Source organism: Octopus bimaculoides, chromosome 4 (assembly GCF_001194135.2).
Source record: "Octopus bimaculoides isolate UCB-OBI-ISO-001 chromosome 4, ASM119413v2, whole genome shotgun sequence".
NCBI classification, from domain to species: domain Eukaryota; kingdom Metazoa; phylum Mollusca; class Cephalopoda; order Octopoda; family Octopodidae; genus Octopus; species Octopus bimaculoides.
The window spans coordinates 104,005,579-104,021,918 of record NC_068984.1 but is presented as its reverse complement, the minus strand read 5'-3'; the positions used below and the strand labels follow the sequence as shown (position 1 = coordinate 104,021,918).

Sequence of the window (16,340 nt, the reverse complement as noted above, 5' to 3'; positions counted from 1 at the left end):
ATATATATATATATATATGAATGTATATATAGATGTGTGTGTGTGTGTAATTTACAAACTGTCTAATACAGGAAGGACTGTCTCCAACATTTTGCTCATTACCTCACTATATCCTCCTATTTTTCTCAACTTTTCTGCAACAACTGCTGTTTCACAGGCTGGGCTCACTGGTTTTTATATCACTCCCACTTAAGCAGACATCACTTTTCCACACTATCCATGTTGTAACTCACATTCTTCATATTTTACAAAATGTTTTCACTCTAGAACTGCATCCTTCTAAAATACTTTGTCATTGATTGCAGACTATATCAAATTATACTAATTATCTCTAATAATCCCCTTCTCTGCAACCATGCTATTCTTCCAGTCCATGTAGCTCTAAATAGCCTATATTTTCTATCTTCTTAGACAAACAACTAAAAGATTTTAATATCTCTCACTAAGCATTGTGAATTTGATGTGTGGTAATGAAATAAAAGATGGGCTGTAATTATAGATGTGATATTTTAGAGAATAAGTAGGTACTGCTAGTAAATCTATTAGCCATTCACTTCTGTTGCATTATCAAACTGTTTATGTTGAATCCTAAACATGTAGGATACTGTTAACATTTAGTTCTCCTTTGTGAAATAAGCTAATTTTTACCATCAAAATTTGTTTATGAATTGAATCAAGATTTTATCTATGGCAGTTTTTTCCACCCTTAGAGCATAATCCCTGTTAGATAATCCTCAAACTTATTTTCCAGTTTGTAGCCAATGTTGCAAGTGGTTGATGGTAATTGGAGCTAGGGAAGGGTAAGGCTTATAATTTCTCATAATGACATAATTATAGCTGACCCAAATGTTGTCAAGATTTTGATATGAACCGAAAATACAGTATTTCAATTATAAGCACATAAATAGGATTAACTTGAATGTGGCTAACAATAGTCTAATATGATAAATGACTTTGTGGTGGTGGTGGTGGGAAAGAACACTTTAGAAATGGAATTCTGGATATGTATAATGAGGTTAGGAAATTTAGAAAATTCCTTCTTAATGACAACATCATAATAATGATAATTAATTTTCACATTTTGAAAATGTGACAAAGCCAACATTATTGGTTCTAAAAACCAGGTTGATCATGTGAGGCCAAACATCAATGACACCTGGATACTGCATCACAACAATGTGCCTTGTCACATGGCACTTTTGATTACAGAGTTTTTGGCATGGAAAAGCAGCCCTGTTGTTCTCAGCCCCTGTATTTGCCTGAGCTGAGTCTGTGTGACTTCTTTCTCTTCCAAAGATTGAAAATTCACCTCAACAGGCATCATTTTGGCATATTGGAAAACAAAACAATGGCTGTAATCAACCAGCTTAAGACCATTCCAGTTTCCAAGTTCCAGCACTGCTGTGAAGAGTGGAAACATCTTATGCACTGTGGTTTCCCAAGGGAACTATTTTGAAGGAGTTCATTTGTAGTTTAATTATAAATGAAAGTGCTTACTGACAAATTCTCATTATTTTAATTACAGACCTTGTTACATCATATCAAAAGTATATATCAACTTGCTGCATTTTTTCTCTTGAACAATGGTAGCTTTTTTTAGAGTCAATAATGTTGGCTTTGTCACATTTTCAAATTGTGAAAATTCATTATCATTATTATGATGTTGCCATTAGGAAGGAATTTTCTAAATTTCCAAACTTTGAAGAACCTCACGGTAAAAATGCCTTTCAAGAACCTCACGATAAAAATGCTGATTGACCATCTGTTCTTGAGGCATGAATTCTTTATGGACGACTCCATTGCTGTCAAAAAAGCAAATAAGCATTGTTTGATTTTCTATTTGCTCATTCTTGCTTTTTTCAGCCATGGTGAGTTAGTAGTATATCACTCCTGACTTTTTGTATTTTGTTTCTGGATCATACTTAAAAATCCATTATTCATCACCCTTAATGGTGTTTGTGAGAAAATCTGGGTCATTTTCAATTCATTACAGATCACAGCATACCTACTTCCTGCTGCCGTTTTGCCCAGGAGTGAGATTTTTGGGAACAAAGTTTACAGAAATTTTCCTCATTCTCAGTTAGTTTGTCAAAACTTGATGAATGGTAGTTTGGTTCAAATTCAGTTTCTCTGCAATTAATCTGACTGTTAACCAATGGTCAGATTACACAAGGTCTCTGATTTGTTACACATTTTTATCATTTCTTGAAATTGAAGGCCTTCTTGACCAAGGGTCAATTTTTTTGGATTCTCAGCCTTCTAAAAAGGCTTTGAAACTTCTGAAAACCTGATAAAAACAGTCTCCTTGTAAGTTGAAGTTTTGCACAAGTTTCAGTGGTATTGTGTCTGAGTTTGAAACAAACTTGATCGTACAGTGTTGTGCATAACTGTTCTTACTCATTTTCTGAACACACAAAACAAAATCACTTTGCAAAATGTGCACTCACAGTTCACTTCCTAACACCACATGGTTGCTGCTTGGACTGAAGTTATAGGGGACGTTGATGTGGCAACACTGTGAAGGGGAATCCTGCAGTGTTACCAGATCGAATGCTATGAGATGAGTCTCATTACTTTATTTATAAACCTTGTATATTCCATGTACTAATGCCCATTTTTTGCCATTACGGGGTTTTATATTGACTATTTTCAATAGTCAATATACATTGAAGGCTTATAATTTTATTTACAAAATATTATAGTTGTATTTTTAGCATGTTGATTTAAAAAAAAATTATGTTTGTTTTATTCAGATTTTGGTTTACTTGTTTTTTTTTTTTTTACATTAGTTACATTTGACGGGTATTTGTCCTCGTCTTGTTTGTTTTTAACACATTTCGGCTGATATACCCTCCAGCCTTCATCAGATGTCTTGGGGAAATTTCGAACCTGGGTTCTCATACCTAAGGTATTTTTCGATATTATTATTATGGTCACTGTCTGGAATCGAACTCGGAATCTTGGGGTTAGTAGCCCACACTCTTAACCACTATGCCATATGCCTGTGGGCAATTATGGATTCCATAATTGCTCACAGGTATATGGTGTAGTGGTTAAAAGCACAGGCTTCTAACCCCAAGATTCCGAGTTTAATTCCAGGCAGTGAGCTGAATAATAATAGTAATAATAATAATAATAACATTGAAAAATACCTTGGGAATGAAAACCCAGGTTCGAAATTTCCCCAAGACACCTGATCAAGGCTGGAGGGTATATCAGCTGAAACATATTAACAACAAACAAGATGAGGACAAATATCTGTCAAATTTAAATAATGTACATATTTCCTCATCTTTTAAATATAGAACTGTATTACTTGTTTTTTGGAAGATTATTTTTTTTGGCAGTTTTAGTTACTGATGTTTCTTATTACAGCATGCACTTCAAATTGTCAATCTCAACAATGCACTACAAGAAAAAGAAAAACAACTGCAGAGCGTGCAGGCAAAGTAAGTTGGATTTATTGGTAATATTTCAGTAATGCATAAAGTATAAAACATTGCAATATTAATAATTTAAGATATCATATGAATAATGTGGAGTACATTTAAGACTGAAAAATCCTGAATATACTGAATATTATTTTGTAAAATAGCCAGAAGGTCGGAAATTTGTGAGAAGGGTGTTAGTCAATTACATCTATCCCAGTACTTGATTGGTACTTATTATATTGACCCTCAAGGGAACTGAGTATAATAATTTGTCTTTTAAAATGACATATATACAGAATGAATTTTGGAGCAAGTGATGGGATATGAAACGCTTTGAACAATGTGTACTAGAGAAATGAGAGTGCCAAAAAATTGCTGGCAGAAAATACTTGTAGAAGTGGAAGAAGTGAGAATGTTGGGACAAGCACATAAGATCAAGTTGCATTAAAGTTGCTTTATTAAAATTTGTGCAATCTTGATATTAAAATAATGAGGATTGTATTAAGGTTGTCACAGTAAGCAATAGAAATAAAGGTTTTATTCTACAAAGCATGAAATATAGTCTCAAGAGTTGTTTTGTTCTTATGCATGAGACTTAACTGTCATTGTCCCATGGTAAAAAGTGTCAGCTATCTGTACTGAAAATATCTACCATTTTCTTAATATGCAGAAATGTTAGATTGTGGGGTCGGGGAACAATGTAAAACATTAAAAGAATTGATTTACATCAAGTTTTTGTTTTATTTAGGATTTTAGAGGTTGAAGCTATGAATGGAGGTCTCCGATCAGCAAATAAAAATTTAGAACAAACTATTTTAGAACTTGAAGCAACCAACCAAGTAATGTTTCTAATACTGTTTCTTTCTTTAATTTTCTACACTACGCTTTTATAACCATGTATTTGGCCAATGTGTTTAAATTATGTGATGCTAATTATTCTGTTGACTTTTGCTTGTTTTTCTAATTTTTGTGGCTAGTTTTGTTTCATTCATTCAAATTTTAATGTAGTAAATCATGCAGCTATATTTTAAAAGATTATCTAATTATGTGTCTTGGGTTAAAAAAAAAAAAAAACACATCTTTTATTTCAGAAGATTAGCTGTGATTTTATTTTTGTCAAAAGTTAAGTGAAGTTTAACTCCTGAAAAAAATGAAATTTTAAAATTTTCCTGTTTGAGGGTTCGGGTTAAATGGGCAGGTTAGTGTTATATTTTAATTAAACAACTACAACTTAGTAGTAGTTAGTAAAAACATAGACAATAAACAAGTACCACAGAAGTTCAGCTTTATGATGTGAGGTTCTCTGTTGAAGCATTGTGGGTGTAGGTGAAATGGGAAGAGGCAAGACAACTGGCTTTTTTCATTGTTAATATAGAGTTTGTAAAGAGGATATTATTGTCATGGGGGAGTATTCAGAGAGAAAAATGAAGAGCAAAGTTTGACATAGTGCAATGTGTAGCTGAATATGGTGGTTGTGTTATTGAAGATCTGTAAGCAGTGATCCATTTCTGACTGGAGTGTTAGCAACTGTTTAAAGATGAATATTTTATGCCTTAGAGATTTTTTTTTATATATATAGTTTAGTTGAGAACATAACTAAGATTAGTTTGCATAATTTGTGCATGTCTAATTATTCAAACAGACCAAGAGTAGTGGGTTGTGATGAATGTGCAGTCAGAAGGGCAGATAATTGACAAAAAGTCTGATTTATATAAAAACAGCATTTGCACAATAAGTAAATAGCATTATTGAAAATATGTAGATACTTTGACAGGGTTGAGATGAAAGAAAAGAAAATCAAGTCCCTTAGGTTTTAGATCATGTATCAATTTATTAATGTAATTAACCTTATAAATGTTCCCTAATCATTACTGTTTTTCAATATATGATAATAATGGTCGTCTCTTGAGCCCAAGAAAGATAGTTCTCCAATTTCTTGCTGAACAACATACACAGATGATTTGTTTATGATCAAATGTTTGTGCTGCACTGAGTTCACTCCCTCAATCAGACTGACAATGCCTGTACAGGTGCATGATGTGCCAGGCATCAGGTGTAATAGTGGTTGCAGAACAATGTGAAATGAAGTGTTTTGCTCAAGAACAATGCACAGCCCAGTCAAGGAATTGAACCCACTATCTCGTGATTATGAATAAACACCCTAATCACTAGGCCATGCACCACTGTTTTTCAACGTAAGATAATTAGGACTATCAGTTCACTACTTCCTGCTCTTCTGTATTGATTATAATATAAATTATTTTTAGCATGTACAGTGTCTTGTTTATGTCTGTTCAGTTGCAGTTTTACCTGTGTGGTGTAAAAGGTGAAGTGTACAATAGTTTATAGTCAGCCATGAATGAAGAGGAAAATTTTCAGTTGGCTTACTGAAATTCATAGAGATTTCCTTAAGATATTATCTTTCCTTTACACTGTTAAATCCGACATACAAGTCATGTTTATCTGAAAAATGAAAACTGAAATAAGAAATATTAGTTTCATTTTTAAATAATATATTTTTATAGATGCATTTCAAAATAAAGCAAAAACATTAAGGAATTTTCCTTGTAAAATGGTTTAGCATAGTTTTTAAATTATGATGTTTGGTTTGAAGTTCCAGACATTGGAAGCCAAAAGGAAAAAAAATGTGAGCAAAAGGAGAATTCCTGAAGTGTTTGTAGATTTTGGAGAGGGAGTATTGGATAGTATGGAATTAGTGAGCTTGTGCTGAAATGACATGGTACTTAGTGGTTAGAGAGAAGAAACAACATGTATGTGGACTAGTGGTTGCAATATATTTGAGTGTCTTCGTCAGTCAGTCACATACCGTTGTTTTTTTTTTTGTTTTTTTTGACAAAATAGAGATTGCTAATAAAAATATTTATTTTATTGAAAAGGAGTGATTGCCAAAGACCTAACGAGGAGAAAAAATTCAGATTGATCTCCTTATAAATTGTTACTTTAAAGAATATATAGAACTTGTGACCTGAAAAGGTTACTAACAATTATAGCTTTACTACTTAAGATAGGGAACTAAAAATGTCTAGATGTTCTTTTGTAATTTCATTTTAAATTTTTACATACATAAAATTCCCCCACTCAAGAAACTGCTTTTCCACTTCTTATTTCAGTTAATACATGCAAATTCATCTTGTTTATTAATCTAGATGCTGAAAGATGAGCATCAAGCTTTACAATTAGCTTTTACTGCTCTTGAGGAGAAGTACCGTAAGTGCCAAGAAGATAATCGTGACCTTGTTGAACGGTGGATGCAACAGAAATCAAAGGATGCTGACAAACTCAATGAAGAGAACGACAAAATATTGAGGTACATTTTTTTTTTTCAAAAGCACATTTTAGATATTCACATTTCAGTTTTTCCCAAGTTGTCTGGATTGCAACTTTCCAGTTGATTGTCTCCCATCCTAGGGTTTTATTTGGGTATCAATGCTTATAGAAGAGTGGTGTTCTTATTGTTGTCAAGTAAATGATTTCATGTCTATTCTAATTGTCATAGTATAAAGAGATTTCATTCAGTGAACTCTAGACCATCATCAGCATTTACATTTCATGTCTGTTTTCTATACCAGCATGGGTGAAACAATTCAACAGAATCCAGTGGGTCATAGGACCATGTCTTATACTGTCTCAATTTTGGCATGATTTCTGTAACTGGATGACCTTCCTATCACCAATCACTCACAAGACAAAAGAGCTCCCTCAACTGAGAAAGAGAATAGTAGAAAAGGAGGTGGCTTTATGTGAGGTGTTGTGTGGTTGAAGTAAGTTTGTTTCTATGGAGGAGATACATGCTCATCTCAAATTATATGAGGATTGTTGGGTGTAAATGGAGTGGAGCAGAGTAGCCTTGTATCTCTGTGCCTGTCTTTCTATCATGCTTTAGCTGTTCAACATCTGGCATAATGCCATCTTCATCTCTTCTACAACCCCTCTCGGTTGAGGGGGCTTTTTTTTGTCTTGCTAGTTACTCAATGACCTCACTATTGTCAACTCCTTGATAAAAAAAAGCACCTAGTACATACTGTAAAGTGGTTGTTGGCATTAGGAAGGGCAGCAAACTGTAGAAAGTATGCCAAAGAAGACACTGGAGCTTGATTCAATCCTCTGGTTCATCAGATCCTGTCAAATTGTTCAACCCATGCCAACATGGAAGGTGGACATTAAATGATAATGATGATGATTGATGAGTTTAATGTTTTGGTTATTGAGAGGCAAGATCATATTAGCCTATATTAGCTACAAATTCCCTGTAAGTACATTTAGTCTATGAAGTTACTTTAAAAATACTGGACTTATCGCTTATGATGTGATGTTGCCATCTATAACACATGTTAGCAAAATGAGAGTGAGAACTAGGTTTACTTGGAAACAAACAGAATACTGAGAACCACATTGTCTGTGCTGGGATTGAAATGTGTTTCTTGAATTAATATTGAGTATAGTAATGCTAGTTAATAGATTCTGCAAGAGGAACAAAAGTAGGAAGAAAACTCTCAGTAGATGGGTAAGTTTAATAAAGTAACAAAATAAAAGTCTTGAAAACTGACTTGAAAATAATACTTTGTTAGTATAAAGTGTTGTTTATGTGATTCCATGTATCAGAGGTATGAGGTTGTTCAATGAATGCTGGAGATTAAAAACAGTATTGAATATACAACAGGAATTTATGGAGAAAGTAATCATATATTAGAGGTATTGGTTATTACAATCAAGAAAGACAACTGCTTTTTGTACAGAAATGTAATGTAAAAGATTAATGTGTGAAAATAATAAAGAGTGTACTGAGGAGACTTAAATACTATATGAATAGGTGCATTTTCACATATATCTGATGATATATGTCAGAATGGTTGAAAATATGTCTACCCAAACTATATTCACCTTGAATTCCTTTTCTGCTATTAATGACAACAATACAATTTTTGAAAGGTTGTATCTATTGGATACTTTCATACTTTTGTCATCAGTGGGCTTTTAATTCTTTAGAAGTTGGGCAAAAACGTTTTTGTTTCACTTGATACCAGCAAAACAATTTACTGTCTGGCATGCAGATCTCTTGGCAAAACTGCCTTCTATGGACTCCATTCATGTTTCATCTCTTAGATCAGAGGCTTCCTGTCAGGTGGAAACATAACAGCACATGCTAAAGGAGTTTCTTTCTACTCATGTGCCATAAAGTTTGTTTTTTCTCCCTCGCTCTTCTTCCTCTACATCAATGTTATTTGCCATCAAGTCCAGCAATACCTATGTAGATGATACCATCCTTCATTGTACCCTAACCTTTTGTACTCGAGTGTCATCCACATACAATTAAAACATCTCATGCCAAACTTGCACTGATTCCATGAACAGAGACCGTGTAATCACCCTCTGACGCTGTCCCTTCAAATCTTGTCTCATTGAACAGCTCAAAGACGCAATTACTATCCCACGTCAATACAGGAATTTCACACACATCCTCAAAATAGCAAACACTGCATTGCAGACTTGCTTACTCCTTCAGGACTAGACAGTATTTCAGCCACCAGCAACCACTAGCCTTTATAATGCTCAAATGAAACTTGCAATGAAGTACTGCTTTCACATCTGGAATAGTGGTGCTGTTACATATACAAATATAGTAGTAAATCTCTAAAAAAAAAAGACCACCTAAGTGATTAGCATGATGTCACTTAGCAATGCTCTCCCACTTCTGGTTTGCAGATGTGCTTGTCTTCTAACTCTGTCTTTCTTCTAGTATAATGGCCTCTGCTTCTTGGAGGTGCCTTTTTGTGTGACACCTCCTCTCATTCCTGATTCATCTCTCTTCACTCATTGAGCTCTCTCCCTCCTCTTCTTGTGGACTTCTTCGTTCAGCTCCTCAAAACTTCAGTCATCTGGAATTTCTTTCTTGACCAACTAGTTCCCCACAAGTGTTAACTTGCAAATATTCTCAAGGATTATTAACCATGTCAATCTCACTGGTCTCAGTCTGTAAGGCTCATTGGCACAACCTATTCCTCCAGATCAGTTCCAATAAAGAAAACTAATAGGCACTGCCCCAGTATGGCCACATCCTACAGGCTAAAACTGGGAATAATAAAAGAATAATGACTCACTGAATTTTTTTTCTATAAAACAGTTTAAAATATAATATTTGCTTTGAATTGATTGTTTGTTTTTTTCATTAAATGCATTTGTTATTGAAAGTCTTTCAATTGATTTTGAAACTTATGTTGCAGTATATGTACTAAACAAAGGAAAATGTTTTATAGTGTCAGAGGTTCCTTTATTGTGTGCAATATTTATTTAAATTGTTTAAAATGCTGCATAAGCAACATATTCAGTAGGATATCATTATTTTTCTGTGGAAATCAAAATAAAAGTCCACTCCAGATATTTTCCTTCATTTCAGCATTTACAAATTTGACAAAACTGTGACAGTAGGAATATGTAATATCAACAAGTGATTAAACTGGACTAACAATGAAATTCATAAAAGATAGATAAAATGTTGGAACATATGGCAGTTCAGTAAAGTCTATTGTATTTATTTATTAAAAGTAAAACAATTATCAATTCTTTTGGTAGATTGAACAAACTTATAAATAAAGTTGTTTAACTTTTGAAATACTGTAACACAATTGGTGTGTTACAAATTTTTTAAGAATATACTGAAATATAAAGTTCTACATATTGCATGTGTGTGTGTCTACACACACACACACGCACACACATTAACAGATATTTCAATTAAACTTCCTTTCCATAAAAAAAAATTGCAGTTAAGTACCAAGGGCACAGGGGTGGAGGTGTCTCTTATGCTATTTGCTTTTTCTAGAGTCAATGGAAGCTTGCCATCAGATGAATTAAAATAGGATTAAGGAAAGAAAATTAAATAAATCGAAATATCAAAGAATACTTACTATTAGTAAAAAGCTGAAATTTTGTTAGGACTAACAAAATAGAAAAAAAAAATTAAGATTTTGGTGAAGTAAGATATTTGTTATGTAGGGAAGTGGTTATACACCATTAGGTGTACCGCTTCCGTACATTAAATTTCTAGAAGAAACAACGGAACACAGAATTCTGAACTATCAACACAACAATATTTATTTACAGAGGAAATAGGCAGCACTTCGCCCTTTTGGTTGCTGAGACGCCGTCAATGATGTTGGTGGTTATTTGTCTAGCTCCAGAGTTGGAATGTTGGAGAGAGGCTGCTTGTACGTCTCGGCCCTTCGCCGGCCGGCCGAGAAAAAGAATGAATAAAGGCGCGAAGCTTGGATATCGATGACTACGCATGCGCATGAGACTCTTCCTGTGTTCCTTCCAGAACTAGTCCCTGCGCATGCGTGGATAAGCTTTCCAGAAATGTCGTCTGCTATCAAAGGCGTCGCTACAGTTATATACTGACAAGTTTTATAAAATGGAAACTATAAATACTATCAAAGTGTGAAGCAGAAATGATTATTGTTGCAAGTGTGTGTGACAAGCTTCATTGACTCTAGGAAAAGCAAATAGCATACATGAAAGCCTCTCCTGCTCTTTGTTCTTAACTATTAATTTTAATTTGAAATATCTGTGTGTTAAAATCAGTATTGAACTCTGTAAAGCAATTAACATAGAAATGAACAAGTACTGATTTTCTTCATTCTGGTCCTTGACATTATCACACAAATGTTGAAAACTGAATGCCAGTGGAAGGAGGGATTTCATTGCAGATTCTATTGAAGTTTAGTGTATATTTTATAAAATTCTGTTAACTAACTGATGCACCTGCTGCGAGATTAGTTAATAGCATGGTAGCTAGAGATCCAAGATGGACAAATTTGAGGAATTGTCATTTCTATTGGCAAGAAATGCTTTTGGGTTCAGCACCTTAAGCAAGTGTCTTCCACTTATACTCAGGGGCTGACCAAAGCCTTCTGAGTAGCTGATGATGATATATAATGGATGTAATGTTGAATGTGACTGCAGATTGCACTTATATATATATATATATAATACTGTATTCTCTGATCAGAAAGGAGCAATTTGAGTAGGATGTGTTGATTGTAGACTTTTTAAGAGAAAACTTGTAAGTTAATAAAGCAAGTGGTCAATAATGTCTTTGATCTGTCTACTGAATGTGAAAAAAAAAAAGTCATTTGATTGGACTTGTGAACTTCACAAACAATGATACATGATTGGGATGTAGTGAATGTGTCTATTTTGCAGATCCATTCACTGTCTTACATTAACAAAGAATAATGGATATTAAAATAATGGTCTTGATGAATAAAATTTTTTCATTAATTTGTGCTTACTTTATTTTAATCAATTATATATGGAATCAGTTAAGGATCGATTCCATTGTTGAGTTTCAAACATTTAAGGTTCAAGTGTAATCAGGCAGGTAATAAGGTAAATGGTTGAAGCTATGTCTGCAATGTAGTGCACCAGTTAGGCCAATTCTAATTGACTGTGTTGGATACTGTGATCAAATATATTGCTGTCTTTAGTGTAAGGGAAGCTACCCATTCCAGACTTAGATTTGGTGAATTTGAATTGGAAGGCTTTGGATTTTCAGGCACACGGAAGATATTCAAGAGAAATGTGTGAAAAAAGTAGAGAGTAAACTGAGAAATACTTAAATGCCATTTGGATAGGTGAATTTTCACACATATTTGATGATGTGTCAGGGTGGCTGAAAATATGTCACTGGGTCGATCCAAACAATATTCACCTTGAATTCCTTTTCTGCTATTAATGACAACTAACACAATTTTTGAAAGCTACTGGATACAGCCTACTCTCCTACCTATGTTATCATTGGGTTTTTAACTCTTTAGAAATTGGGTGAAACAGTTTTGTTTCACTTGGTATTTAATTCTTTATTGCCCACAAGGGGCTAAACATAGAGGGGACAAACAAGGACAAACAAAGGGACTAAGTCGATTACATCGACCCCAGTGTGTAACTGGTATTTATTTAATCAACCCCGAGAGGATGAAAGGCAAAGTTGACCTCGGCGGACTTTGAACTCAGAAGGTAGCAGCAGACGAAATACCATTAAGCATTTCGCCTGGCATGCTAATGATTCTGCCAGCTTGCTGCCTAATATCACTTGATATTAGCAAAGCAATTTACTGTATTTGGCAGAACTGCCTGCCTATGGACTTCATCCTTCATCTTTTCCTCTGATGATGGCTCTCATCTGGAAGCTTCACTCTGCGTGCCTTAGCTTTGTTACTATGGCAACAGTCCGGATACTTATTGATCAGCCCTTGAACATACCATAAATATATATATAGTGTTGTGCCTTGGCAAAAACAAAACATAAATACACATCTCTCTAAATATGGAAGAGAGAGAGAGAGACTGTATGCATAATGGTTACAGGTAGTTCTAGGTTCAATCTCACTGCATGGCACCTTGGGCTAGTATCTTCTACTATAACTTAGGATTGACCAATGCCTTGTAAATGGAATTTGATTGGCAGAAACTCTATGGAAGCCTGTCATGTTTGTCTCTGTGTATAGTGATGTAAATTGTAGTCTTTTTACGTCAAAAGATAACTATATGATAAATAACAGTCAATAAAAGATGTATCAGATTGTTCTGTGGTTGAGCTAATCAACAAAAACCTTTTATAGTTGCACTACAGTAATTGAAAGAATGTCTGTGTTGGTGTTAACCTTTTCATCTTTCATGCACTTCTCTATTTCTTGTTCTCTCAGACATAGCTTTTATACTTAACTCTTTCTATTCTATTTTATTTCTACTCTAATTGTTTCTTTTCAAATTTATTATTCTCCCCCCCACCTTGTATTCTTTTGTTATCTCCTATACTCTCACTTCCACCCATCAATGTTATTTTCTTTCTATTTTTTTTTTCAGTTCACTTATCTCCTCATGCTTTAAATCCTTTCTTTACAGTATATTTTCTCAAACTCTTCTAGGTTTTCTCTATCCTCTCAGTCTCCTGTTTATCACTTCCTATGTTAATTTCTGTCTTACAATTCTTGCAGTTTCTTTACTTTACATTTTTTACTCAGTTTCTTTATTTCTCTGTCTGTCTGTCTGTCTCTATCTCTCTCTCTCTATCTCTCTCTCTCTCTCCTATTCTTACTCCTCACCAAAACTACCACCACCTTTAAATTTCTCTCTTTTTAAGTAATGACAATTGGTGTATGCTAAGATTTTGTTTCCTGTTTCATTGAGACTGTGACAGTTCTCCTTCACATATCTTCAGTCTTCTCTTTCTTATCCTTAACTACAGCTAAAGAGTTGAAGTGAATTAGCATATGTTGTTACTAAGAGTACAGTGTAAATAAACAAAGTATAATCACAGGTTTTGAGTTTATATTGTTTCATAGAGGTTGTGTTGGGACCATATTAGCATTGAACAGCTATGTAAGTAAAATGATTTATTACATACATTGAATAATTGGAACTAATATAATAATTTCATTAAATAATAAATGCTTTTGAAACATTAATGATTATTTAAAAACAAGTATTCAAATGTATTGATGAAAATATATGGATTGTTTCGTGATATTTATTTTTACTTGTTTCATGTAGGAAGAGACAGGCCAAAATTAAAGAAGATCTCGCTGAGGCAGCTAAAGAACCTGTGCAAATAATCCCAGAAAAGTAAACTTATTTTATTAAGAATTTGTATACTTACTCTTCAATATAGACTTGCAAAACTAACTAACATGAGCTGTAACTTTGCATATGTTGTGGAAGACATTTTATAGTTTAACTAACTGTAATCTGTCTTGCTGAAAGTAGTAACTAACAATTGTTATAGTTAACCCTTTTTTGAGCAGATCTTTAAATAACAGTACTCTATTCAAGATTATCTAATCTTTTACTCAGATATAGTGTATCTAGTACTAAGTTAGCAAATGTGTGCTTTCATATTTTTAAAACCTCAGAGTGCGAGGAGAAAGAAATATTTTAATTTTTGTTGATTCTGGCTGATGGGACAGTGTTTAGGGCCTTCAGAGGCCCTCCATGACCAGTGAGATTGATGCCATTAATGTTCCTCTTGAATCTCTGTAAATCAACACTTGTGGAAAAAACATGAACTGAAAGTGTAATGTAAAGGAGATTAATTTTTACTGGAATAAGGGGCAGTATTCAGGGTCATCACAGGCCTTCTGAGACCAAGGAGATTAATGCCATTAATGTTCTTTTTGAAATATTGCAAAGACATATAACGGACATGAGCAGTGGGGGAGTTCCAGAGGATCAGTGTCGTAGGAAGAAAGGACTGAGAATAGTGATTAATGATTGGCAGTGAGTGAGATTTGAACACAAGGGAGAGGAGAGATGAATGAGTTGGGAATGCCCTAATAGAGGTGACATAAACCCAACCAACTCCTTAGAGCAGAGGCAATTCTAATAATGGTAGAAAAGGCAGAGAGAGGAGGTAGCATGTCTGAGCCAAAAACTAGTGTTATCAGTGACTTTATACCAATCATTCAACAAGTTTTTCCTGCAAGATAATGGTTTTACTAATGATTTTGTAAATTTTTCAATAGTAAACAAAAAATTTTGTACAGAATATCAATTCCTTTATAAGTTTAATATTGGTTATGTTGAAACCTTGAAAAGAGATACAAAATAGAATTAACAATATGCAATTGTAATAGTTCATTAATTGTTAAACTATAGTAACTAATTCATTGTGTATTGAAAACTATTATTAGTTATGTTTGAAGTAATTCTATTGTTTTGTCCCAAGCCATTGGTGATCTTGCTGACATATGATCACAGGGATTCCAGCCACAACTATTCCATTTTTTTCAGGTCTCCTCAAACTTTTCCTTTCTTTAAAATAGTAGGATGTAGTTTGAAAAAGACAGCTACTATTTCTAGCAGCTCAAGTGACCACATATTGGCTTGGATTATGTTGAAGAGTATATAAGGTATAAATTTGGCTATGTGGTAAGAGAGTTGCTTCCTAACCACATGATTCAGAATTTAGTCCCTCTGTGTGGCACCTTGGCAAGTGTCTACTACTATAGCACTGGACTGACTAAAACCTTGTCAGTGGATTTAGTATACAGAAACTAAAAGCCTGTCGTGTATATGTGTGTGTGCGTGGGTGTGTCTCCTTGTCTTGACATTGCTTGAAGTTTGTAAATGTTACTATCATATAAGCAGTGTCCTTTATTTCCAATATTCTGTGAGAACGTCTGGCCATAGGGAAATATCTTGCTTGGAAACAGATGAGAGTTGAAGACAGGAAGAGCATCCAGCCACAGAAAATCTGCCTCAAATGAACTCTGTCCAATCCATGCAAGCATGGAAAAGTAGTTGATGGATAATGATACATCTATGTTCAAAACAGCTTACATATCATCTTGACTGTTTATGTGCACATTATTCTCTATCCTTGATAGCTCCTAATGGGTTTTTTTTCCTTACTAATTAAAAAGCAATCACTTCAGTAATTTGTTTATTTAGAATCACATAATGTTTCTTTCATTACAATTAAATGTATGATGATAAAGTAAATTTTTTTAATGCTTACATTTTTTGCTTTTTAACCAGTGATTCCCCATTAATACCAGTCTGTGGTCAAGCTAACTTACCAGCAATATCAATTCCAACACGAATTCTAACTAAACTGGTAAGTTAACTTTGACTTTTTTTTCAAGGTTTTTTCTTTTTCTTATTCCTCTTTGTTTCATTTATTGAAAATACTTTATTCCAGTAATTTTTGATTATTTTCTTTCATTTGAATAATTTCTTACAATTTTATTAAATGTGAAAAGAAATAGTTTCATAGATAAGATGTTTGGTTTCATGAATCTAGACATATCTATGAGATGAAGGTTCAAACTGTAGGTGTATCATTTGTCAGAAGTGTGTGTGTGTGTGTGTGTGTGTGTATATATATATATATAT

General features: G+C 33.8%; 1 protein-coding gene across 2 annotated transcripts in view; it reads left to right on the top strand.

Moving 5' to 3' along the window:
- Positions 1–16,340, top strand: part of LOC106882625 (autophagy-related protein 16-1) — an 80,121-nt gene that overhangs the window by 21,444 nt on the left and 42,337 nt on the right. For both annotated transcript variants that reach the window (XM_052967333.1, XM_052967334.1), the window contains exons 4-8: positions 3,376–3,449; positions 4,180–4,270; positions 6,599–6,759; positions 14,001–14,072; positions 15,984–16,062. In XM_052967333.1, coding sequence (XP_052823293.1) covers positions 3,376–3,449; positions 4,180–4,270; positions 6,599–6,759; positions 14,001–14,072; positions 15,984–16,062 — 477 coding nt within the window. The remainder of the gene's footprint in view (positions 1–3,375; positions 3,450–4,179; positions 4,271–6,598; positions 6,760–14,000; positions 14,073–15,983; positions 16,063–16,340) is intronic.